This window comes from Drosophila pseudoobscura, chromosome 4, assembly GCF_009870125.1.
Source record: "Drosophila pseudoobscura strain MV-25-SWS-2005 chromosome 4, UCI_Dpse_MV25, whole genome shotgun sequence".
NCBI classification, from domain to species: Eukaryota; Metazoa; Arthropoda; class Insecta; order Diptera; family Drosophilidae; genus Drosophila; species Drosophila pseudoobscura.
The window spans coordinates 24,974,613-24,995,945 of NC_046681.1; the positions used below are offsets into that span (position 1 = coordinate 24,974,613).

General features: G+C 46.1%; 5 protein-coding genes across 6 annotated transcripts; 1 reads left to right on the forward strand and 4 right to left on the reverse strand.

Annotated features, from left to right (window-relative positions):
- Nucleotides 1-847: 847 nt before the first annotated feature.
- On the reverse strand, nucleotides 848-4,341 carry LOC4817089 (carbohydrate sulfotransferase 11). The gene is made up of 4 exons (XM_015180740.2): nucleotides 4,099-4,341; nucleotides 2,523-3,076; nucleotides 2,403-2,458; nucleotides 848-2,311 (listed from the first exon to the last, which is right to left on the reverse strand). Exons 2-4 carry the CDS (start codon nucleotides 3,011-3,013, stop codon nucleotides 1,515-1,517), a joined length of 1,344 nt encoding a protein of 447 aa, XP_015036226.2. The 5' UTR covers nucleotides 3,014-3,076; nucleotides 4,099-4,341; the 3' UTR covers nucleotides 848-1,514.
- A 1,278-nt stretch (nucleotides 4,342-5,619) lies between these two features.
- Nucleotides 5,620-7,875, reverse strand: LOC117184212 (uncharacterized). Its single transcript, XM_033380769.1, has one exon. It carries the CDS (start codon nucleotides 7,840-7,842, stop codon nucleotides 7,273-7,275), a length of 570 nt encoding a protein of 189 aa, XP_033236660.1. The 5' UTR covers nucleotides 7,843-7,875; the 3' UTR covers nucleotides 5,620-7,272.
- LOC6903064 (nuclear receptor coactivator 6-like) lies at nucleotides 7,837-17,618 on the reverse strand. The gene is made up of 6 exons (XM_002132747.3): nucleotides 16,430-17,618; nucleotides 15,184-15,367; nucleotides 13,719-15,107; nucleotides 8,633-13,645; nucleotides 8,039-8,572; nucleotides 7,837-7,967 (listed from the first exon to the last, which is right to left on the reverse strand). The coding sequence occupies exons 1-6, from the start codon at nucleotides 16,442-16,444 to the stop codon at nucleotides 7,906-7,908; spliced, it is 7,197 nt and encodes a 2,398-aa protein (XP_002132783.3). The 5' UTR covers nucleotides 16,445-17,618; the 3' UTR covers nucleotides 7,837-7,905.
- A 633-nt stretch (nucleotides 17,619-18,251) lies between these two features.
- On the forward strand, nucleotides 18,252-18,942 carry cype (cytochrome c oxidase subunit cyclope). 2 transcript variants are annotated; one of them, XM_033380770.1, is made up of 3 exons: nucleotides 18,252-18,337; nucleotides 18,530-18,719; nucleotides 18,778-18,942. In XM_033380770.1, exons 2-3 carry the CDS (start codon nucleotides 18,541-18,543, stop codon nucleotides 18,839-18,841), a joined length of 243 nt encoding a protein of 80 aa, XP_033236661.1. In that variant the 5' UTR covers nucleotides 18,252-18,337; nucleotides 18,530-18,540; the 3' UTR covers nucleotides 18,842-18,942. The 2 variants fall into 2 exon arrangements, with proteins under 2 accessions (XP_033236661.1, XP_001356818.1); XM_001356782.4 differs by lacking the exon at nucleotides 18,252-18,337 and adding an exon at nucleotides 18,344-18,433.
- Nucleotides 18,943-18,975: 33 nt separating this feature from the next.
- On the reverse strand, nucleotides 18,976-19,979 carry LOC4817162 (acylphosphatase-2). The gene is made up of 3 exons (XM_001356783.4): nucleotides 19,639-19,979; nucleotides 19,277-19,403; nucleotides 18,976-19,213 (listed from the first exon to the last, which is right to left on the reverse strand). Exons 1-3 carry the CDS (start codon nucleotides 19,703-19,705, stop codon nucleotides 19,099-19,101), a joined length of 309 nt encoding a protein of 102 aa, XP_001356819.2. The 5' UTR covers nucleotides 19,706-19,979; the 3' UTR covers nucleotides 18,976-19,098.
- Nucleotides 19,980-21,333: the final 1,354 nt, after the last annotated feature.

Below are 21,333 nucleotides of genomic sequence, written 5' to 3' on the forward strand. Positions count from 1 at the left end.
AATTAAATAAGATTCATGCAATTGCGACATGCTCACACGCACATTTTATCTTGTTATATCTGTTGGTCTGTTCTTCTGCTTTACTATTTCACATTTTGGTATTTTAAAAGTTTGGACACAAATTTTTGAAGATAGACGACCAGCGGGAAATGTTTTTAATAATATTTATGAAAGTCTAGATCTCAGGGATTAAATAGATTTAATATTTCTCTTTTTGTCTTGGGCCTACGAGTATCTAAGTATTGGTTAATGTTGGTGACTTTCATTAAAAAACAAAAAAAAAACTATTGCCTTGTTGAGTGGTAAAGAGATTATATTTATTCTTAATAGATTTGTTGTTTGTATTTGTACAACGAAAAAAAGTATTGATAATTTAAGTTTATTCAGAATAATATCGTGTGTATGTCACTAATTTGGTTTTGTCTTTTATCATTCATTATTAGAAATACAATAAAGGTATAATAATTAAATATTCTCTGTCATTTTAATAATAAATCCTTAAACATCACATGAAAAGTTTTTCTTGTTGGTTTTCCATTCTCATTTTTATTTCTTTCTTTTTTGTTTGTTTGTCATTTCAAATACTCGTACTTTCTATACGTCTTTGGTATAATTTTCATTAGAAGATTTCCAAGAATTTCATTGGATTGTTTCGTAATTAGCCTAGGAAAAATGTATCTAGTCCACAAAAGTTATAGACTTAGATCAAGACCTGTTTATAAATTTCATTAATACATATATACGAGTATAGGTACATATATATATGCACGTATAATAGCTTATGAATAGTAAGTACCATATGTTGTGGTTGTTGAGGGTTTTCGTATTTGGTATTTGGTTTTTTTTGGGGGATTCGGTTGTAAATATATGTAAATACAGAATTTTTTCCTTTGGTTTAAGACGATCTCTCACTTTGTGGTTGTATATAACTCTCCCAGCCTTGCCTTGAAGAATAGCGTTCGCGATATTGGTATAGAGGTCTGTATATATCGTTTATCTATATAGTATATATATATATCATTTTTTGTTTCTTTGGTTGAAAGTGCAACTGTAAATTGTAGGTACTTAAACACTAGCTACAACACAACACATGCCACGCCACGCCACGGTCCATCCTTTCTCGTGTGGGAGTTGTAAAATTGTTAGTTTTTTAAGGGATTCGTGTACGAATTTTGGTGGCAAAATCCATCAAAATGCATTTTCGTTTCTAACTAAGTTTCATTCTCCTTTCTACAATACATTCCTTTTTGGTTTTTTTTGGCATTATCTAAGAGAGGTCAAGAGTGTTTTGTTTGGTGTTTCTTTGGTTTTGTTTTTTTTTTGCGTTTTTGGAAAACGTTGATTTTGGCCTTAAACTTTGGTAGATTTGTTAGCATCGGTTGGGTTCTGTTTTGGTTTGTGGTTTGTTTCGTGTTTTCTTGTGTAAAAAGGTACATGATAAGATTGTTTGACGACGCATCGCAATGTGGGAGGGGGATTACGGGATCCAAGGGATCCTACTGAGCTTCTGTAGTCTACGCCGCCGCTGAGCCCTGAGTGGAGCCAGAAGCCCCTGCAGCCGCCACCGCCGGCGCAGCCGTGGTCGTGGCGGGAGCCGCTGCCGCTGCAGCTGCAGCCGTGCCGGCTGTGCTCTGCTCCAGGCTCCAGGGATGCACCATGTCGTAGTACTTGCGGTAGTCGTAGTCAAAAAGCTCGAAATCGATGCGATATATCTTGAGCAATTGGTCCAACGTTGAGCGATCGATATCGGCAAAGTAGCGCTCGACCACGGCCTCCGACTTGATGCCGCTGCGCGCCTGGTTGCCGATCCTGCGCTGCTTTCGCTGCGGCAACTTTCCCAGACCCAGGAGCAGCGTCTCCAGGCCCGCCTGCCGTATGATGAACTCCGAGTCGCGCTGGAACGTCTCCGTCTTCCCAATGATGGTGAAGTTGACGCTGCACGGTGTACAGAAGCTGTAGATGGGCGCCCAGTGCTCGTCGAAACGCTTGCCCGCCCCGTGCTCGGCGATGAGGAAGCGCACAAACTCCTCGAAGGTGGGTCCGCAGCGGGGCCAGGGCCCGCCCTGGCTGTGATTTCGGAAACGGTGGACAATCTTCGTGCCCAAGGCCTTGTAAAAGGTGTTCCGATTGCCCTCCAGCTTGTTGCGGTACGCGCTCAGTATCCTTTCGAAGGGATCGCGCACAAACAGGAAGGACAGTGCACTGGGCAATAGTTCCATGAGCTCGGCCAGCTCCGGTCGGGGGAAACGCTTCCGCGCCAGCTCCAGTGGCTGAGTCTCTGTCCTCTGCAGATACTTCACATCGTAGCCAGCTGGAACAAAAGGGATAAAGGGACAGTCAAGCATCAAAATTCCGCCTCATATGCACGCAATCAATCAATCAAAACACCTAGTGATAATTACCTAATACGTTGAAGTAATACATCCACGTACTGCTGGCTGCCTTGAAGACATTGCACCTGAAATGGCCAGAGAATTTAGAAGGTATTTCAGGATCGCCAAGCAGGCAGATCAAACACAAACCAGACGAGATTGTTATGGCCCGGCGATACAAAGAACTCCCAGGGATTCGGTGGGTACTTTTCCTGCAGCTTGTAGCGCTCGCAGACGGCGGCCAGGTGTTCGCGCCTCCTCTGGAGCTCCCGCTCGGTGCTGCTGTGCAGCTCCTCGGAGTACTCGTAGACGGGATTCAGGGTGCTGGCCGGTGGCAGTGGAGCTGCAACGGCGGTAGCCGAGCTCCCGGTGGCATTCGTTCCAGTGGTGCCTGCCTGGGCCGCCTGCAGCTGCGCCAGCAGTCGTTGGCGCTGCATCTGCTGGCGCTTGAGCTTGAGCTGCTGCTTGGAGGGCTCCGCCGCGTCCGCCTCCAGTTCGGCGGCGGTGGCCCGCTCCCGGTGCTCGTAGGCATTGAGGGACTCGCGGAAGAGGAAGGCAAAGTAGCAGACGCCCACCAGGACACAGGCACCTATCTTCAGATAGGTCTGCAGACGTCTCCCATAGCGTAGGCGAATGATCATTTTATGAATGCAGAACGCCGCCCTGCAGCGGCCACTGCATGTTCCACGGAATACTGGGGATGTCTGTGGAGGCGGATCAAAAGGAAAAATACTTAGTTAGGGTACTTTAACGAGTAAAGGTTTAAAGGAATTAAAGTAATAAGATTTGGGGTTCCTTTCTTAGTTTCTACAAGAATCAACAGATGAATCGATATGCCATATCCGTCTATATTTCTATGCAACGCGTAGTCAAACAAAGAAAAAACCTCAAAGTAAGTAATGACGTGAATATTGGGATATTTGGCTCTTTAGAGGCGTGCGATTTCGGAATTATCTTTGGTAGTACTTTCAATGCCAATTATAGCACTATTATTTTTCCAGTTTAAAGACAAGCCAACTCAAATTGAACTGAAATCGGAATATATGTTAAATATACGACTGCAATGCTGGGAACGATGGCTGTTGCAAGGGTATTAAAAGCTTCAGCCAGCCCCCAAGCAACTTTTCTTTTTCTGTTCCTCTTTCGCTCTTGTTCCTTTCCTTCTTTTTTTTTGGCGCTTTCACCAGGCGACACTTGTTGGTGTGTACACACCAAAATACATAAATATGTACGTATGTAATTACTTGAAACTACGTCATACCCCTCCACACACACACACACACAGATGGAGCAGCCCGCACGCACACGCATGGCCGTGGAGAGAGTACAGGGCGCTGCTGGCAGCAGCAACACTCCAAAAGTAGGACGTCATCCTTAAACGTCAACATTTGCTTTTCTATCTGCTGTTCTCTTTTTTTTTTTAGTTTTTTATTGTTGTTTTTGCAGCTGTTTTTCCTTGCGTTTTTATTGCTGCCAGTGCTTTTTTGTTGGCTCTTTTAATAGTGCCATTTGTTGGCAGGACTGGGATTTGGACACGACACGGACTTAAAGTATTCATAACACCTCCGAGACTATTTGAGAACAGTTATAGCTGTGGCACAATGGTAGACCATGGATGGCATGGCTAGTAGTTGCCACATATGTCCATATATATTCACATAGATTTGCACCTCAAGAATTGTATACATTCACTCTATTAAGGATATATATCCTTTGGTTTACTCACTCTGAAGCGCGGCAGGCGTTTTAGTTTTTCTTTTATTTCTGGAGCCTCCCTGTGTATACAGCACTGAATGAGCCTATCCTTTGGCTGCCAGCCCTGCCTCTTGGTGGTGCCCTCTCCCCACCACCTGGTCGCGGCGCTGTTACGTGTTGCGTTTTCCTGGGTCTCTCCTGCCTGCTCCGCTTTGGCGTGCTGCTCACTGCGGCCCTCGCTCTCAACTGCCAGCCCGTGGCAGGCCGCAGCTGCTGCTGCTGGTCGCTGCTGTTCATCCTTTTGGTCCCGTGAAGCCGACAATCTATGCTATGCGCCGGCGCCGTGAGAAAGGATGCGAGACAGCTTTCTTTTTTTGACAACAAAGTGTTGAGAGTTTGCCGCTAGGCCGCTAAATTCCCAGCAGGTTTCAGTCGGTCTTCTTAAGAATTTCACAAAGATTTTTCGCTTGGGAGCATGATCTTTTATGGGTCCTTATGTTGCGTGGTATAAGGTGATGCTGGTGATGAGGAGTTATTCAAATAGTCACAAATTGAAGTAAACTCCAATATATTTATTTAAAAATAATGAAATATAAAAGATTAAATATCCATATTGAAAAGTAAAGTACTTACGAGTACTTTTTGAAGGGAAAACAATATTTATAAAACATTGAAGGAATATCAGTCCTTTTAAATGTAGAGTTGAACCTCTGAATGATATTCATACCCCACAGAAGCCTATTAAAATTTCTGTATTATTCTTCTATAAATGTTGGAAATTTATATTCCTAGAATGGTATATTTCGGTTCCCGAAAAGTTTTATGTATTCCCAATAACGACATGATTTCAAAACTATTCAAAAGAAATTACTTTTGTATTCCATTGAATGATTCCTGAAATTCCTCAAATACCCAAAAAAAAAGACCGGTTGTTGTTTTTTTTTTATTTTCTGTGTATATTAAATCTTTGTATTTTTTCTTTTTCTATAAATATTTTACTTTAAAGTACAAACAAATTAATAATAAACTTCTAATACTACGGTTTTAAGACACTTTCGTTTTTGTTGTTGTTGTTGTTGTTCATCTTGTGGTTGTTTTATACTTTTTGCATATGCTTTTAAATATATATATATATATTTTTTATTTGTTTATGTGTGTGGGTGTGGTTGTGTGTGTACTGGTATATAAATTATTTATACGTTTTATACAACTTCCATTAACATTTTTTTGCTGCTGTGCTTAGCGGGGCTTATTTGCAGTTTTGCTTGGGCGGGGGGGCTGTCTTCAGAAAATATCTAAATAATGTTCACTAAATATGCTTCTTCAGGTTCCTTTCCTCTGCTTTTATTACGGAGCTCGGGATGCTTCTGGGGGGAGGGGCGGGGGCCTGTGGCTGGTATGCAGTTATGAATTCTCTTCTATATATATGTGTGTGTGTGTGTTTTTCTGTTTGTTTATCGGTACTATATGTATCTATGCTAAGGATTGGGCTTTTCATACGCTTATTTTTTGTTTCGTTTTTGCCTTGCTTTAAAGTAAAACATGTACAAAGTATCAAAAGAACTATTTTATATAGCAATCATACAATATATATATATATATAAGATAATAATAATATTGAACAGTATATATATGCGTGTGAAGAAATATATATATATATATAATTGTTGCTTTGTGTCTAGCGCTTTTTGCATTTGCTTCATTTACTTTACTGAGTTGTTTTTATTTATTTTTTGTTGGTTTTCGTTTTTGTGTGTTTTCCCTATTTGTTCAAATAACATTTAGCAAAAATAGAGCCTGCCTTATATACAATACAACTTTATATTTTTTGTGTCGTCTCGTTTGCTATTCACGTTTTATGCAAAATATATAACATTATATACGGTACGATTTCTGTATATATATATATAGATATATATATATATATATTTTCATTCACTTTTGCAAAACGACAAATACTAGTTTTCCCATAATTTTCATTTTGCTTTTCCGCTTTTTTTCTTGTTCATGTTCGTGTACTTTTTTTGTTGTTTTTTTTTTGTCTGTTTTTTGTGTGTTTTTTTCATTAATTTTTTTGTGGTGCTTGGCCTTTTTACATTTTTGACTAACTTACTGCATAGGGGCTTTCGGTTCCATGTGCATATATTGGGGGTTGCTTGGTTGGTTGGTAAAGAAATATCGTAATTATTACTGTCCTTAGGCGCTAGAGCATTTAAAACTAAAAAACAAATTTTCGAAACAACGCAAGCTTACAGAAACTATATATATATATATGTATAGATAGGCTATATCTGATCTGTATTCTGCTTCTGCAACTGCATCTCTCTCTATGCATAATCGTATGTTAATTGTTAGAAAAATTAGAAAACCTAATGCAAAACCTCTGCTCTTTCCCAGCAGCAGTGCGTAAATGTAAGGACAACCTAAAAGCTAGAAATGTGTTCATGTTGCATCAAGAATAACTAAAATACAAAATATATATATAGATATGTACAAACGGATTCGGATACGGTTAAATGGAAATCAAAACTATGCATAGGGGCTGGCTGGTGGGGTTGTGAAGAGTAGATGAAGCTTCCGTTCTGCCAACTACTTTTTTGCCTAGTGTTACTTATATGTGTGCTACGTGTTGTTGAGTTTAATGTGGGGGTGTATGTGAGTGTGTTGGAGTTGGAGCTCCCCCAAGTATATGTAAAGTATATATTCAACTAATTTGTTCAAAATTTCCTCTCTTCGGAGATAGAGCTATACATAAATTGCCTGTTTTCACGTTGACTAGCAAATCATTTCATTTCCAATGGGTGGATCGTGGTTCTGGGGATTAAATAGTGCTAGATGATGGGAATAGCGTTAAGCTCGGGTCTTGAAAGTAGTTGATCGTAAGAGAGACAAACAGAAAAAGTGAAAAGCAGAAAAACATATATACGTTACGCTCGGCTTATGCATCTTTTCTGTCTGTTTTAACTTCGATTTGGATGTTGGGTGTTGGGTGTGTGTGTGTGTGTGTGATGTTGCTCGCTATGAGATGCAACATTATTGCAACTTGTGGCTACCACTAACTATACAAAAAACTATATTCTTCAACGAAAATTACGACTATAAATTACAAACGAAAGCGTTCAGTATCAGTGCGTGTGTCTGTGTGTTTCTGTGATATATACAGGTAGCAGTGGATTTGACGGATTTGTGGCACAGTGGCGGCCCACTATGCCAGTTGCGGCGAACTGCTACTGACGGACCGCTGCTCATCGGCCGTCGTTTCGCTGACAAACTCCTGGAAACTCAGGCCCAGATCGTTATTGAGTTGCACAATATTGAGCACATCGCTGGCATCGCGCCATTGCTGATGCTTGCTGGCTATGCCGCCACCATTGCCATTGCCACCGACAACGCCGCCGCCGCCGACGCCACCACCACCACCGCCGCTATCATCATCCTCCTCGCTGAGTATGTTGTTCAGACACAGATTGAACTCATCGTAATCGACAAAGTTGCCACAATCGAGATCCGTGGCACTGTCGAGCTCTGGCATCAGCAAACTAACTGCATCGTTATCCACGTCCATGTCGACCTCCACATCCGCGGCACTGCTGCTGCTGTGGTAGGACAGTAGGTGATCAGCCTCTTCCATGTAGCCGCCGCCGCCGCCGCCGGCTGCTCTCGCCAAATTATCATACTCATTGGCTTCATCGCCACCATCGTCTTGCGCCTGGGCTAAAGGGAAGCTGCTGATGTCAAGCTGCTCATCGGCGGTTCCCAGCTCGAACAGCTCCATCAGATCGTCATCTTGTGGATCGCTCGGATGGTTCAAGCCTTTAGCCAAGGCGCAAAACTCTGGTCACTTGTAGTCACGCGATGTTCTTCTCCGGCGTCCCTCGGTCAGCATGGACTCGCCAATGACTGCGAAAAACCAGGAAAGAAAGGAACATGTTAATGCTTGCTTCCATGAAGGGACTCCAATGGACACTCACCTGCACTACGTGTCTTTCGCCTGGCCTCCGCCACGCTCTCCACAGTGGCCGCACTGGCATTGTTGGCATTCCCCACGGCCGCCTTTATCGGTGTGCCCTTCGGTTCGGCTGCAGCGGCTGCTGCAGCAGCAGCTGCGGCAGCATTGCTGCGACTATATATGATCTTGTTGGCAGCTGCGCTGGCCCTCACGCTCCTCCGAGTGCCAATCTTTTCGTCCGTGGGCGAACTGGCAGAACCCCCGCCGGCTGCTGCAGCTGTGGCGCCACGTGTAGCATGTACCACATTTGTGTTGCTGTTGTTTTGGCTGCTGCTGGTGGCCAGAACAGCTCCACCAGGCGATGATGCTGCTGCAGTTGCTACTGCTGCTGCTGCGGCTGCTCCTGCCACTGATATGGGAACACTGGGGCTGTTCGAATTGCTGCTGCCGCTGGCATTGTGATTGCTGCTGGCAGGGGAACTTGCCGTTTGAGCCTTACCACTTCTTGGTGCGCCCAGCGGGGGCGTGCCACTAAATGAGCTGTTGCTAGCGGGTTCTGTGGGGGAGATTGTGTTGTGGTATTCGCTCTGTTTTTAATAATTAAAAGTGTACTTACTGTGTGGCGGTTGTTGCTGCTGCTGAGCGTTGCGTCGCGTAACGTGCTTCTCTACGGCTGCCGCTGCTGCTGCTGCTGCATCTGCCTCCACTTGCGCCTTGGAGTTGCGTACCTTGCCGGCCACCTCAATCAGCGGCTCATCCGAATCGGATGACTCGATCTCAATCTTTTTGGGCAGTGCTGGAGTTCCGGTGGCTTGATCAACCGCTAATTCGGCCGCACTTGTGGCTACTCCCGCCACACCTCCGCCAAGGCTCACACGAGCACGCTTGCTGCTATTTTCGGTAATATCGGCGGCATCATTGCTGCTGCCACACTCCGACTCCGGCCGGCGGCGCTTGCTATTATTATTGTTGTTGTTGTGGACTGGCGTAGGCGTGAGGACGCGTGGACTGGCATTGGAGGAGGATCGCGATAGGTTCTTTGCCGTGGCAGGCACTGGTATGGGTGTTGCTGCCGCCTCGGGACTGGTCTTTTGGGCAGCATCCAACGGACTCTCCAGGCGACTGCTGGCCCGTGTCCTTATCCTCGGCGTCTCGCCGTCCGTCTGTGCTGGTATCTCTATTGAAATGGGCTGCAGAGAAGCCCCACCCGCGGCATTGATCTCAGCGTGAGCCTTCTCCTCCAGCTTAGGCTCCGCTTTAGGCTCCAGCTTGGGCTCAACTTTTAGCTCCAGCTTGGGCTCCACTTTCAACTCCAGCTTCGCCTCTGCAGCCATCTTGGGCTGGTCCACTTTCACCAATTCCGTCTTGGGCGTTTGAGCTCCGGCTGGCTCTTTTTTAATGGACAACAGTGGCGGCACCTCCTCCAGCTTCAACTTCGCCTTGGTCTCAGCTGCAGCCGGCGCTGGTGTCGTCTTGCTGTCTGTGAGCTTCTTGATGAGATCATCGTGTTCGAGTATACTGTGCTCTCCGTTCAATTTGACGTTGCTTGTTACTGACGTTGTTACTGGCACTCCTGACGACGCTGCTGCCGCTGTCGGCTGTAGGGAGTTCTCCAAACTGCTCAGATGATAGCCACCGCCTGCACTGGCACATTCACTCGCCTCCTTCAGCACATTGGAGACAATGTTCTCGAGGTCATCGGGAAAATCGCCCTCCATTTTGGCCAATGCTTTCTCAATTTCATCGTCAGCCTGCTGCCTTTGTTGCTGTGTTAGAGAGACACCGCCGGGACACGGTGCTGCTGCTGTTGGTGTTGGTGTCGTTGCGACCATCGTGGCAGCAGTAGTTACCGCCGTGGCTGTGGTTGTTATAGAACTGCTGCTCGTCAGCTGCTGCTGCTGTTGTGAGGCAGCAGCAACAATGGTGGCTGTGGCTGCCTTGCTGACTTGTATGGGACTGCTCGAAGAGAGCTGGTGTGGACTCTTCTCGGACAGGGCATCCATAGACTCGATGCCGCTATCCTCGCCACCGCCATTGTTGCCGTGTCCGGGTGTCCCACTGCCATTGCTGGCCGGCGAGCTGCGCAGCGTGCTGGGCAGGCCAGCCGGTGATGAGGTAGAGGTCGAAGAGCTACTGATGATCGTCGCAGAGGATACCGATGAGCAGGATGAGGATGAGGTTGATGTGGACAGGGCGCTGCTATTCACTGCTGCTGGGGCCTGATGCTGTTGACTGACAGTCGCCACCACCACATTGTTGACCGTAGTCACAGGCATTGCTGTTCCCGTTGCCGTTGCCACCGTTGCCGCAGCTGCCACTGGCAACTTTCTATCACAGATCAGCTGATTCGTCGTTTGCGTAGTTGTGGTCGTCATGCTCGTCAGATTGCTTGTGGCAGATGATGGTATGGATGATATGCTCGGCGCCTCTGATGTTGTTGTCGTCACCTGTAGAGCTGTGACCTTGGTGACTCGACTCTCGACTCGCTTCAGTGTCGTTGCACTTGGCAACATGGTTACGGCCGCCGCCAGTTGTCGCTGCTGCTGCTGCTGTTGTTGCTGCTGCTGTTGTTGTTGCTGCTGCTGTTGCTGCTGTTGTTGTTGCTGTTGCTTCTGCAGCTGCAGCTGTTGCACGGCTGTGATGTATGGCGGCGGCTTATGGTTTTTTGTCATCGGCTTTCCACCCACAATGGGCGTGATGGTAGCCGCAGTCTTGATCTGATTCTTCATGGTCAGCAGTCGGTTGTTGTTATTGTTGTTGATGTTGATGCCGCCACCTCCAGCATTAATATTATTGTTGTTGTTGCTGCTATTGATGGCACTCAAAGTGATGCTGCTGGGCAGCGATGTGGCTATCTTGCTCAGCTGCTGCTGCTGCAGCGTTGTGGATGTTGTCGGTGTTGTTCCCGTATTCGTGGAACCTACAATCAGCTGGGCATCGCCATGCACCTGACCTTGAGCCTGTGCTTGGGCCTGGGCTTGAGCCTTGTGCGCCTCAACAATGGCACTGATGGTCAAACCATTCTTTCCCGCCACAATAGTGGTGGTCTTGGTGCCTCCCGTTGGCAGCTGTTGCTGTTGCAAAGGAGCTGTCGACTGTGTGGTTTTCTGTATGAGAATGGGCAACCCATTAACATGTGGCGGAGGCGTTAGCTTTACCGTCTTGTTATCCCCCAAACCATCGAGGAGTAATTGTTGCTGCTGCTGCTGCTGTTGTTGCGGCTGATCGCTGTAGCTTCGCTTCAGTTGTCGCTCATCGGTCATGTGGTTCAGATCCTGTGGTGTGGCTCCTACCAGTGGCGTCTGCAACTTCTTGCGATCCTTGCGCGTATTCTTAACTACAACATGATTCTTCCCACGCAAACGAATCTGCAGGGGAGGCACACGTGGTTCGTTGAGACCTTGTACTGATTGCTGTTGCTGTTGTTGCTGCTGCTGTTGAAAGTTTGTGTACACCGGATGATGTTGCTGCAGATGTGTTTGTGGCTGCTGCTGTTGATGTTGTTGCTGAGGCTGAGGCTGGGGTTGCTGCTGTTGCTGTTGCGGCAGCGGATGTTGCTGCTGCTGCTGTTGCGTTGGCAACGTCAGCAACTGTGTCTGCATTGGCAGTGCTTGTTGCATATGATTGTTGCTTAAAACTGTCTGCTGCTGATTGACAATAATCTGCCCGTCGTAGCCCATGCCCGGCTCCACTTTGTCAATCTTTAATCGCAGCTTGAGCTTCTCTTCCGCCGCCTTTGTCTTAGCATTTCCCTTGGCCCGCTCTCTCTTGGGTTTCGGCGTCGCTGTGGTATCCTTGGCCTTGCGCTCCTTGACTCCCTGCTGCAGCTTGCCCCGCAATAGATTCGGCTTAGCCTTCTTATTGGACGCCGGCGTAGCGCCGCTGGGAGCCACCGATTGGGGTGAGTTCAATCCGATCAATGGAGAACTATTGCTGGATCGTGGCGAACTTTCGCCTCCCAAATTGCTGTGATTCGCCTTGAGGGCTGCCGGGCCCGGTCCCTTTCTGGCCCGATTCGAGCCGGCCGACTTGTTGGATGCCAGCGAGTCACGGGAACGCTCCTGATCACTGCTGACAGTGCCCGCCAGCGGCATTTGCTGGGCGGAATTGGAATCCTCCTCAGAGAAGATATTGTTGGGCAGGAGCATGGCGTTGGCCGGATTGAAGTTGAAGTTGGTCAATCCACTGGACATACTGCTGCGGAATTGCAACTGAGCCGTTTCCTGCTCAGCCTCTGTATCGCTGTCATCGCTGGCCATCGGCTCCATGTCGCCAGTGTGTGGATTGATAATGAACTGCTTCTGTGGCGGTCTTTGCTGCTGCTGTTGCACTTGCAACTGTTGCTGCTGCTGTTGTTGTTGTTGTTGCTGGCGTTGAGCCATCAGTAGCTGCTGCTGCTGTTGTTGCTGCTGTTGCAATTGCATTTGTCGCTGGACCTGCTGCTGGTGCTGCCGCTGCTGTTGCTGCAACTGAGGCATCTGTTGCTGCTGCTGCTGTCTCTGCTGTTGTTGCATCATCATCTGTTGCTGTAGCTGCTGCTGTTGTTGATACGGCATGCCAATTATTTGCTGCTGCTGCTGTTGTTGGGGATGCATTACAGCTTGTTGCTGCTGTTGCGGCTGCTGCTGTTGCTGCTCCATTGGCGACTGCTCTTGCAGCGTGCTTAATGCATCTCCCACATCCATCACCGCCGACAAATTCTCCTCAATCAAATCCAAGTCCAGATCCTTGGCATCTTGCAGTAATGATTCGAGCTCATTTTTATCTTCGAGACTAAGCGTCGAGTCAAGATCACAGTTGAGTGTGGGCAGTAAAGCGTCCAAGTCGTTTGTGGTTAGGGCATCCAGCACTGAAAGCGATATCAATGGATCCACCACCTGTGGGCCCTGCGTGCCCTGTGACCCGGCTGGCTGCTGTGTCGGCTGTTGTTGCTGCTGCAGCTGCAGCTGCTGTTGCTGTTGCGTCGGCAATGGAGGCGGTGGCAGCTGTTGTTGCTGCGACTGCTGCTGTTGCTGCTGTGACGGCTGCTGCTGCTGCTGTCCTGGCATATGAACCTGCTGCTGCTGCTGCTGGAGATTGTATTGCATCTGGTAGCGCGTAAACTCCTGGAAACTGCTCTTCGTTACCGAGTCCATTGGCTTGTTGAGTGCCGGCCAGCGTGAATTGGCCGCCGCCTGATTGTAGTCCGGCGGTGGCGTTGCAGGTACATGATGTGCATTTTGCATAAGCTCATTCGGAGCCGTAGCAGGAACGGGACCAGGTGCAGGAGTGGTCGTCCTGGGCACAGCCGCCGGCGACATCATTTGTGATGACGGCTGATGGTTTGCCATCAGCGGACTGTGCATCGAATGGTGACTGGAGGCGGGTGAGTGCGCTGGGCCAAGGGGCGAGGCGCCACTCATGAACTGCTGCTGCTGCTGTTGCTGTTGCTGCTGTGCCTGAGCCTGGGGCGAGGCTTGAGGTTGCATAGGCATGCTCATGAGACGCTGATGCGCCTGTTGCTGCTGCTGCTGCTGTTGCGGATGTGGCGGCGGAGGTGCCAGTTGTAGTCCACCAGGGCGTATTTGCTGCTGCCTCAGCTGTTGTTGTTGTTGCGGCATGGGACTCATCACCATGTTGTTGAAGCAATCTGTGGAGAGGAGGGATACCCGAAATGTAAGTATAAATCTCCAGATGGGATTTCAAAGTGTATCAGGACTTACCAGGCGCAGTCTGGAACTGTTGCTGCTGTTGCTGTGGCGAGGCCTGCATGAATTGCGGCTGCATGCCCTGAAGCTGCTGCTGTTGTTGTTGTTGCTGCAAGCGCGGAAATTGTTGCTGCCGCAATGCGTGCAATTGTGCAATTCCCTGTGGCGACGTTTGATGCGGAAAACGGTGTTGGGGAATAGGCTGCTGCGGATACAAATGATTGTTGTTGTTGCCACTCGGACTGAGCATCGCTTGCTGCTGTTGCTGCTGCTGTTGTTGTTGCTGCTGTTGCTGCATGCTCCGCATAATCACTGGCGGGCAAGAGACAGTAGCCGACTGTTGCGGTGTAGTGGGAGATGAAGGTATCTGAGGACTGAGGACATCGCTCATCATAAAATCGCTGGGCGTTGCCGGGCCAGAGGATCGCATCGGTGAGTTCATCATCTGCGCTCCACTGGGACTCATATTGATCATTGGCGATTGCAGTGGCGACTTCATTTGATTTGGATTCGTCATGGCATTGCCGTCGTTCTGCAGCAGATTCACCAGCAGCGGCGACGATATGGCAATGTTGTTGCTGCCCGTCGACGTTGCCGATGGAGGCGGCGGGTGCGGATGCGCTTGCGGATGGGGAGGTAATGGACTGGAGGCAGATGAGTTTGCATTTCCGACTGCGATTGCAGGCTGCTTTGCACTCGCACCAGCTATGGCTATGGGAGAGCTGTTGTTGGTAGTGGTTGTTGTTGTGGCTCCCAGACCGGGGTATGGCGGAGGCGGTGGTTGAATGAATTGAGATTTGTTGCCCGGCCCCGACCCCGGCCCCAGGCCCAGTCCCGGAGGACCCGTTCCTGGCGGCGTTGTGGGCTGAAGCTCCCCATTCTGTGGAGGATTCTTCAACACTTTTAGCGTCACATTTGGCGGAGGCGGCGGCGGTCCCAGTCCACTGACGGATACCGATGTCTCCCTACCCTGCAGGACACGAGCCTGTCGCATGCTCTCGAAGGGATAATCCCTTGGCACATTGGGCGTGCCCGATGGCGAGGGCAGCAGCAGAGGTACTTTCCCCTCCATGGGACACACCGTGTTCGGAGACTTGAAGACGGGCGGTGTAGATGGCGGCAGCTGCTGTTGTTGTTGATGTTGTTGTAGCTGCTGTTGCTGTTGCATCTTCTGCTGTGGCAGCCCCTGGCGCCGCTGTTGTTGATTTGAGATTGCATCGTTTGAAACATTTTGCGGTAATTGTACGATCCGCTGCTGCTGTTGCAAGAAGGCTGACGCCGCCTTGCTCGTGCTGGGACCATCGAAATTCGGGGCCGACAAATGCGTCGTCGCCAAACTTTTGTTGGAAGACGTGCCAGCCGCCTCAATTGTACCACCTCCTCCTAACACATCATTAACATTATCTAGGGGAAGAGACCATAAGATTAGACGGATCATCCACGATATACGCATATAATAATATGCACTGCTGAAACGTACCTTTTGTTATTTTAATATCTTGTCCACCAACTTTCAAAGTTATCACAGAATCGCCTTCAGGTTGCACGGACAGAATGCCGATGGCACGCAGAGCGGGATTGCCCTCGGCTGCCAGTTGACGTAGCCGCTGCGCTGCATCCCACGGGATAGACACCGATATCCGCACAGATGACGGTTCGAGCTGCTGTAATTTGTTCATAAAATACATTTAAATTCACGCTTTTACTACATTTAATTAACAAATTAAGAAGCAGATTCGGATTGTTGATTGATATATCGATAAGAACAGAGGCAACCATCGAATATTAACTATCGTGAGATGTTGCAGCCCTGGTTCCACACAACGCACACAAACACACGCACACAAAGCTGTTAAACGCAGAGAGCACATTTTGCTGCTCTCACAAAATTATTAAAAATTAATACCCACACGAAAGTGAATTATTTATTTAAACATTTCTGCTCGGGTCGTCTGCCCGCAAGAAATGGGTAATTAAACGTTTTGACTTTTCTGTTGTGTGCTGCTGCTTCGTAGCTGGGCTGTGTGAGGGGTGTGGGAGCGGGACGGCTATACGAGACTCATTGGAAATTCCAACAACAATTTATTCAACAGGAATAATCTATGGATTTAAACGGAACGATGGTATGGCTAAAAAAAATAATAGGGGTGACCAAATTCTGCACTAATATTCAACTTGATGAATTTTCAATGTGCGGCAAGTGCCACGGACCCTCTGTGCCAGGGTAGGGGGGTTTGCCACAGGTTGCATTTTCACATGCGTGCGTGCAAAGGAGCGCGTTTTCTTTTGTCGTCTCTCTGGTTATCGATACCCCGTCGTCGCCATTTTTCTTCTCTTGGCCTCTTGGAAGGGTGTGCGTGTGTGTGTGTGTAGGCAAGAGGGGAAAAGGTAACCAAAATACTTGCTAGAAGTAAGGCAGGGGGCCAGAGCGGGTGGCTGTAGGTAGTGCCTCAATAAACTCACTAAAAAAAAATGAAGCACACACACGCCGAACGCATGACGTTCAAATTAGTTTCTGCTGCTGTTCAATGGGACCTGCGTGGGTGACGCAAGTGTTCAATGAATGACCCTTTGCCCCCCTCCAGAAAATGTACCGCACAAACAGTGCAATAATCACAGATCAGCTGTTCGGCAAAAAGTGAGTGAAAGAAAAGCTTCTCCCAACCGCCACCGACACCGACAATGCCGAGATGCCTCTCATCCATCGACCTATACCCTACACTCACCTGTTTAAGTGGCATATCATCACACGACAATCGCACGCGTCGTAGATTTAATTGGTAGAATGCTGCTCAAATATCGCATTTAGCACAAACGGTCGTCGTATCGAATGGGTGTCGAAGTCGAAGAACGCGAACGGCAAGAGTAGAACACAAAACACATATCCCCGCCCGAACTGAAATTTATTATTTGCAGCAAATGCAGATAATTCATGTAGCGTCGTCCTTTGCATTTAAACAATTGCATTTTTGCATTATTAATTGGTAACACTCCTTTTTTTTGCTCTGGTACCGATACGCGGTACCAAATCTATTGTCTTTGTTGATGATCTAGAGATTTTTGATTTCTGGTGAACTGGACGACTCCTGGCCGCACAATAACCGGCGGTGATAATTGGGACGACAACGTTGCATGTGTCGCCTTGCCTTTTTGGTTTCCACAAAAACTCACGCGCTCTCTCTCCTCTCACGTTGCACACACTTACTTCTCGCGGGGCCACTGTTTGTTGTTAGGTTTCACTGGATTGGATCCTCTTTCTCATCTCCAGCTAATCATTCTTTTAGTTACTTTATTTAACCTTTGCAACTTTGTTTTTGGGCATTTTTTTCCACTGCCTGCTACTTTTTAATAGTAGCCTCAACACACACACACTTTCGTTCACACACACACACTCATACACTGAAAACGTGCGGGGCGCGGGCAGGGCTCCGTTGGTGTTGCTTTTACTGCTGCCGATTCCGATTTTCCTGCGTCACTTTAATAACTTTTTCCGTGTACAAATCGCACAGCTCGATGTTAACAATATAGTTGATAGCATTCACAGCAAATTGATTCAATTTATTGTGATTTCACTGTCTTTCATGGCATGCATTGAAACTAATAATATTGCTTTTCATAGGCGCCTGAAATTTTTTCTTGTTACAACGATTGCGTTTGGTAGCAAATTTGTAGCATAATTTCACACGAAGCGCGAGCGAATGGACACTTGGTAACCGCACACGGATGTAATTGAATATATGTAGTTGCTTTTCAGCTTATTGCAATTGCTGTAGCAATGTGTTTTTCTTGTTTATTTTGTAAAAAAAACTTCGTAATTATAGAAATTCCACGAACAATAACAACCGCCATTTGCATTCGCCTTCTGTGGTAGCCATTTTTATTTTCCAGCCGGAGATGCCAATCGGCTTGTTTCGAAAATACCCTAAATTTTCCCTTTTTTGAGTTTTTTAGTCAATTTTCATGAATAACATATGATTGCTGACCAGCACTGTAAAAAAATAAATAAAAACACGAAATTTTAATTGTCATTTTATTTATTCAAATTAAATTAAACATTTCTATATAATTTTAAATATGTTGTTAATAGTATGGCGAGTTAGTTTTTATCTTTTGCGTTTTCCAGCACTAGGATGAAGTAGATGATTCATCCCTGGTAAGGACGAAGAATTTTACGTTTAATTTTTTGTTTTTCCTTTTTGGTTTAAACCTTATTTTAAACACAATCCAAAAAAAAGGAGTACGTCGAATCTGGCAAAAGTGTAGAAAATTGATTCATTAATTGGATTAAATTAGGTTTTCAGAGCTGAGGGTCTTATTTAGCTAGTTATATGAAATCGAATACCAAAATCGAGGAATATGACTTCGATCATGAACGCATCCCGATTAACCCATTGTAGACATTGTAGGGTATGCACACATGAATATCATGAAACTTAAAGAGTTTTAGCTAAAAGATACCGTAGTTTTCTTTTGAAGTAAAACGAATCTACAACAAAATTGTATTTACAGTATTATTTTCCGCTGTTTAATTAAAGTTTTTCATCTGTTTATATTTAGGGGGCCTACGTGGGTTAAGTTCATTACGGTTCCGTATATATTTTATCGATATCTCCAGTCGAAATTTTTCTGCAAATGTGAGTGTTTTTCTTTTTAGATTTCAATAACTATTTAAAAAGGGTCTAAAAAGACCTTTAATTTGATTTAAATTCTCATTTAATAGCAAGCTATTGGTGGGCATAATGCTGCTAGTGCTACAGCACTGCGCAAAATGGCACTGCGAAAATTACGTAACTGACGTCCAATACAAATACTTTTTCTCCTTACAGCCAGTCGAAAGATGACCAACGCTCCAGCAACCTCCGCCGCCAGCGCCGCCGGCCCAGTCCTGCGTGGCCTCCACAACGCCACGATCAAGCGTAATCTGGCCGTGTCCCTTGGTCTGACCGCCATCATAACCGTCGCCTACAAGGTGCTGATCAACGATCCCAAGAAGGCCGCCTACGCCGAGTTCTACCAGTGAGTACCAAGATAGTATATCTGCTCTGTGACGTCCGACAATTCATTTCAATTGCAGAAAGTACGACGCCAAGAAATCCTTCGAGCGCATGAAGGCTGCCGGCCGTTTCCAGTCCTGCTAAGCGACCCTACGCCCCTAGGTGTACGCATATAGTATAAGTCGACGATGTGTTACGTTACGCTTCTGTATTGAAAACTAAATAGATTTCAACTCGTATGTGCACCGCGCTGTTTTACTGCCCAAAGACAAAGCTGATTCCGAGTCGGGACTTAAGCGTTTTTATTATTTACTCGTATTTACAAACTTATCGAAATAGTGTACAGAACAAACAGAAAAATTGCACACCACACCATCATCATGGCGTGGACTGTAACACATCTAAAACCTAATGGCAAAATCCTTGTAATCCAGTCGGTTGAGGTTGCTCTGATTCCGCAGGTCGCAGCGTTGGATCTCGCAGCCCGGCGAACCCTCGGTAGACAGCCAGGTGATCCTATAATGGAGTTCAGCAATGGAATTACTTGAAAATCACTATCAAAGTGCATGTGCTACATACATCTTGTCCACCTCATCCTTGGGGCCCTGCATTTTGCCGACAATCGTACCCTGCTTGCTGTTTTTCACCCATCCAGTGATGCCTGCCTTGGTGCAGCGGTCGCGTGTATCTTTCGTTAGGTTCAGACCTGGCGATAATACAGATTCCCCAATTATTCTATATATTCTAGTGAAAGTGCCGTGGGGCGTGAAACAAAGCCAAGGACAGCCGCAGAGGCAGGCAGCCCCCAAGTAACTAGCCAGCTACTTTGGGTCTATTTTTAGCTGGTGGATATGGTACGAGTACCACCACTTCCCACTGACCACTGCCACTGCGCCTGCAGCCTTGAGCTTTGCCCTTGCTCCGATCCTGCCTGGCCACACCTTGTACATGTCCATACACCTCAAAGTCCAGTGTCACCAGCTGGCGTATGTCCGGAATAATGCCCATTTCCACGGAAAACCGTTGAAACTTTACCAATTGCTGCGCACTTTTGGGTTATGTAAATCTAAAACTCTTTTTTGGATGGGTTCCGACTTTCCCTTTTCTTTAACTACACAAAATCAATTTCAAACTATTGGAAAGTTGCAGGCATTTAATATTTGATTTCCAATCAAATTGTCAGAATTTTATATAGTCCGTAGTACTCGTGCTATAATATTTTATCCGCCGCGATTGCATGCGATGTTGATTTTCAGCAAACCGTCGCAAATTTCAAACTAAAATGCCAAGTTGCTGCAATTTGGCGCTCTGCTAGCATATCAATTGCTTTCTATTTTGCGTTTTCGATTTGTATTTGCGTATTTATTTTAGCAGCCGATTGTCTGTTGCTTTTGTTCTTGCTATTATTTTTAAGCAAAGACAATAGACACACGGAGGAGAGATCTCTTAAGAAGGCGCCCCACAGACAGCTGGCTGTTTCGGCTAGTACCTGTGCTTCGATGCGCTACACGAAACTGCCAGTGGATGGGAGTCGTAAGTAAGTCGGAACACAAAGAAAATGCAGGTAAAAGGTCTTCTAAGATTAAGATAGTAGAATATTCTCACTCCAGGGGATCCTAAGTAAGAGCCAAATGATCATAGATCCATTTCACGTGACTCCATCTTGATCTTCGTATTACTTTTACTGTCAATGTGCAGAAGTAAAATATCTGATTTTTTTTATGAAATGAGTAAATTTGTATATCAACAAAAGTACTGTTTAGGAAACTTTATTTTTTCTCTGGTTTCTTTATCAACTGAAAACCGTAAAACCGTACATTCAGACAGATCTCTCCCCAGATCGTCCTCGTATGCATTTGGGCTGTCAGAAATCAGATGTGCCCTACACGTAGCCATTATCATACATATATATACACATAGTATACATATATATGTATCTCAGCAAAAAGCCACCATTAAGGTATTTATCCGATTTGTTGCTCAATTTATCAACGATTTCTTCGTTTATTTGCCTCAAGATGCCAAACGTTTTTGACCCAGAACAATGTATATAATAAGGTTTGGTTCTAGAAGCCCCTTCCTTTTTTTGATTTCGCTTTCTGTATATTTAGTGATGCCAGGAATGACAAGTTCATAGCTGGGGAAACGGTTGGGCCCTGAGACTTTTATACGACCAGACGGCATTAGTATTTATTATTTTTATTTCATTGTATTGTCGTTTGTAGAAAGGGAAATGGAAATTTTCATTAAATAACGTCACTATAGGTCTGAGTGCTATAAATTCTATCGTTGTCTATAGTTCTATGGGTCTTCCTTGAATATACATATTTCTGGTCTTGTAAGTCAATGTGGAAAAAGAGAGGTAAGAACTTTAAAAATATCTTTATAGTTCAATATTTCAACAAAACTAAACCTAAAAAGTACCATGCTATATTAAATTCTTTTATATAGAAGCCAAACCATATAAGTTGCCTGGGCATAATAGCTTTTTGGTGCCTCATGCAGTACTTCTATCTTGGTAATTGTATATTCTTTGATAGGTGATTGCTTAGATGACTACTAATGCCACATGGTCTTTGACTTATAGAAGCATGGGCATAACATTATTTCATCTTCAGCAGATAACCTCCTTTAAT

Bases quoted from the DNA above. Each gene is read 5' to 3' on its own strand.
- LOC4817089 (XM_015180740.2), bottom strand. From the start codon at position 3,013: ATGATCATTCGCCTACGCTATGGGAGACGTCTGCAGACCTATCTGAAG. The intron at 2,459-2,522 runs GTTTGTGTTTGA...TGGCCATTTCAG, and splicing joins GGCCATAACAATCTCGTCTG to GTGCAATGTCTTCAAGGCAG. The intron at 2,312-2,402 runs GTAATTATCACT...CTTTTGTTCCAG, and splicing joins GTATTACTTCAACGTATTAG to CTGGCTACGATGTGAAGTAT.
- LOC6903064 (XM_002132747.3), bottom strand. The intron at 8,573-8,632 runs GTAAGTACACTT...TCTCCCCCACAG, and splicing joins GCAGCAACAACCGCCACACA to AACCCGCTAGCAACAGCTCA. The intron at 7,968-8,038 runs GTGAGTGTCCAT...GGTTTTTCGCAG, and splicing joins GCGAAAGACACGTAGTGCAG to TCATTGGCGAGTCCATGCTG.
- cype (XM_033380770.1), top strand. From the start codon at position 18,541: ATGACCAACGCTCCAGCAACCTCCGCCGCCAGCGCCGCCGGCCCAGTC. The intron at 18,720-18,777 runs GTGAGTACCAAG...TTTCAATTGCAG, and splicing joins GCCTACGCCGAGTTCTACCA to AAAGTACGACGCCAAGAAAT.
- LOC4817162 (XM_001356783.4), bottom strand. From the start codon at position 19,705: ATGGGCATTATTCCGGACATACGCCAGCTGGTGACACTGGACTTTGAG. The intron at 19,404-19,638 runs GTGTGGCCAGGC...TATTATCGCCAG, and splicing joins GGTGTATGGACATGTACAAG to GTCTGAACCTAACGAAAGAT. The intron at 19,214-19,276 runs GTATGTAGCACA...ACTCCATTATAG, and splicing joins AAGGATGAGGTGGACAAGAT to GATCACCTGGCTGTCTACCG.
- LOC117184212 (XM_033380769.1), bottom strand. From the start codon at position 7,842: ATGGAGCTGTTCGAGCTGGGAACCGCCGATGAGCAGCTTGACATCAGC.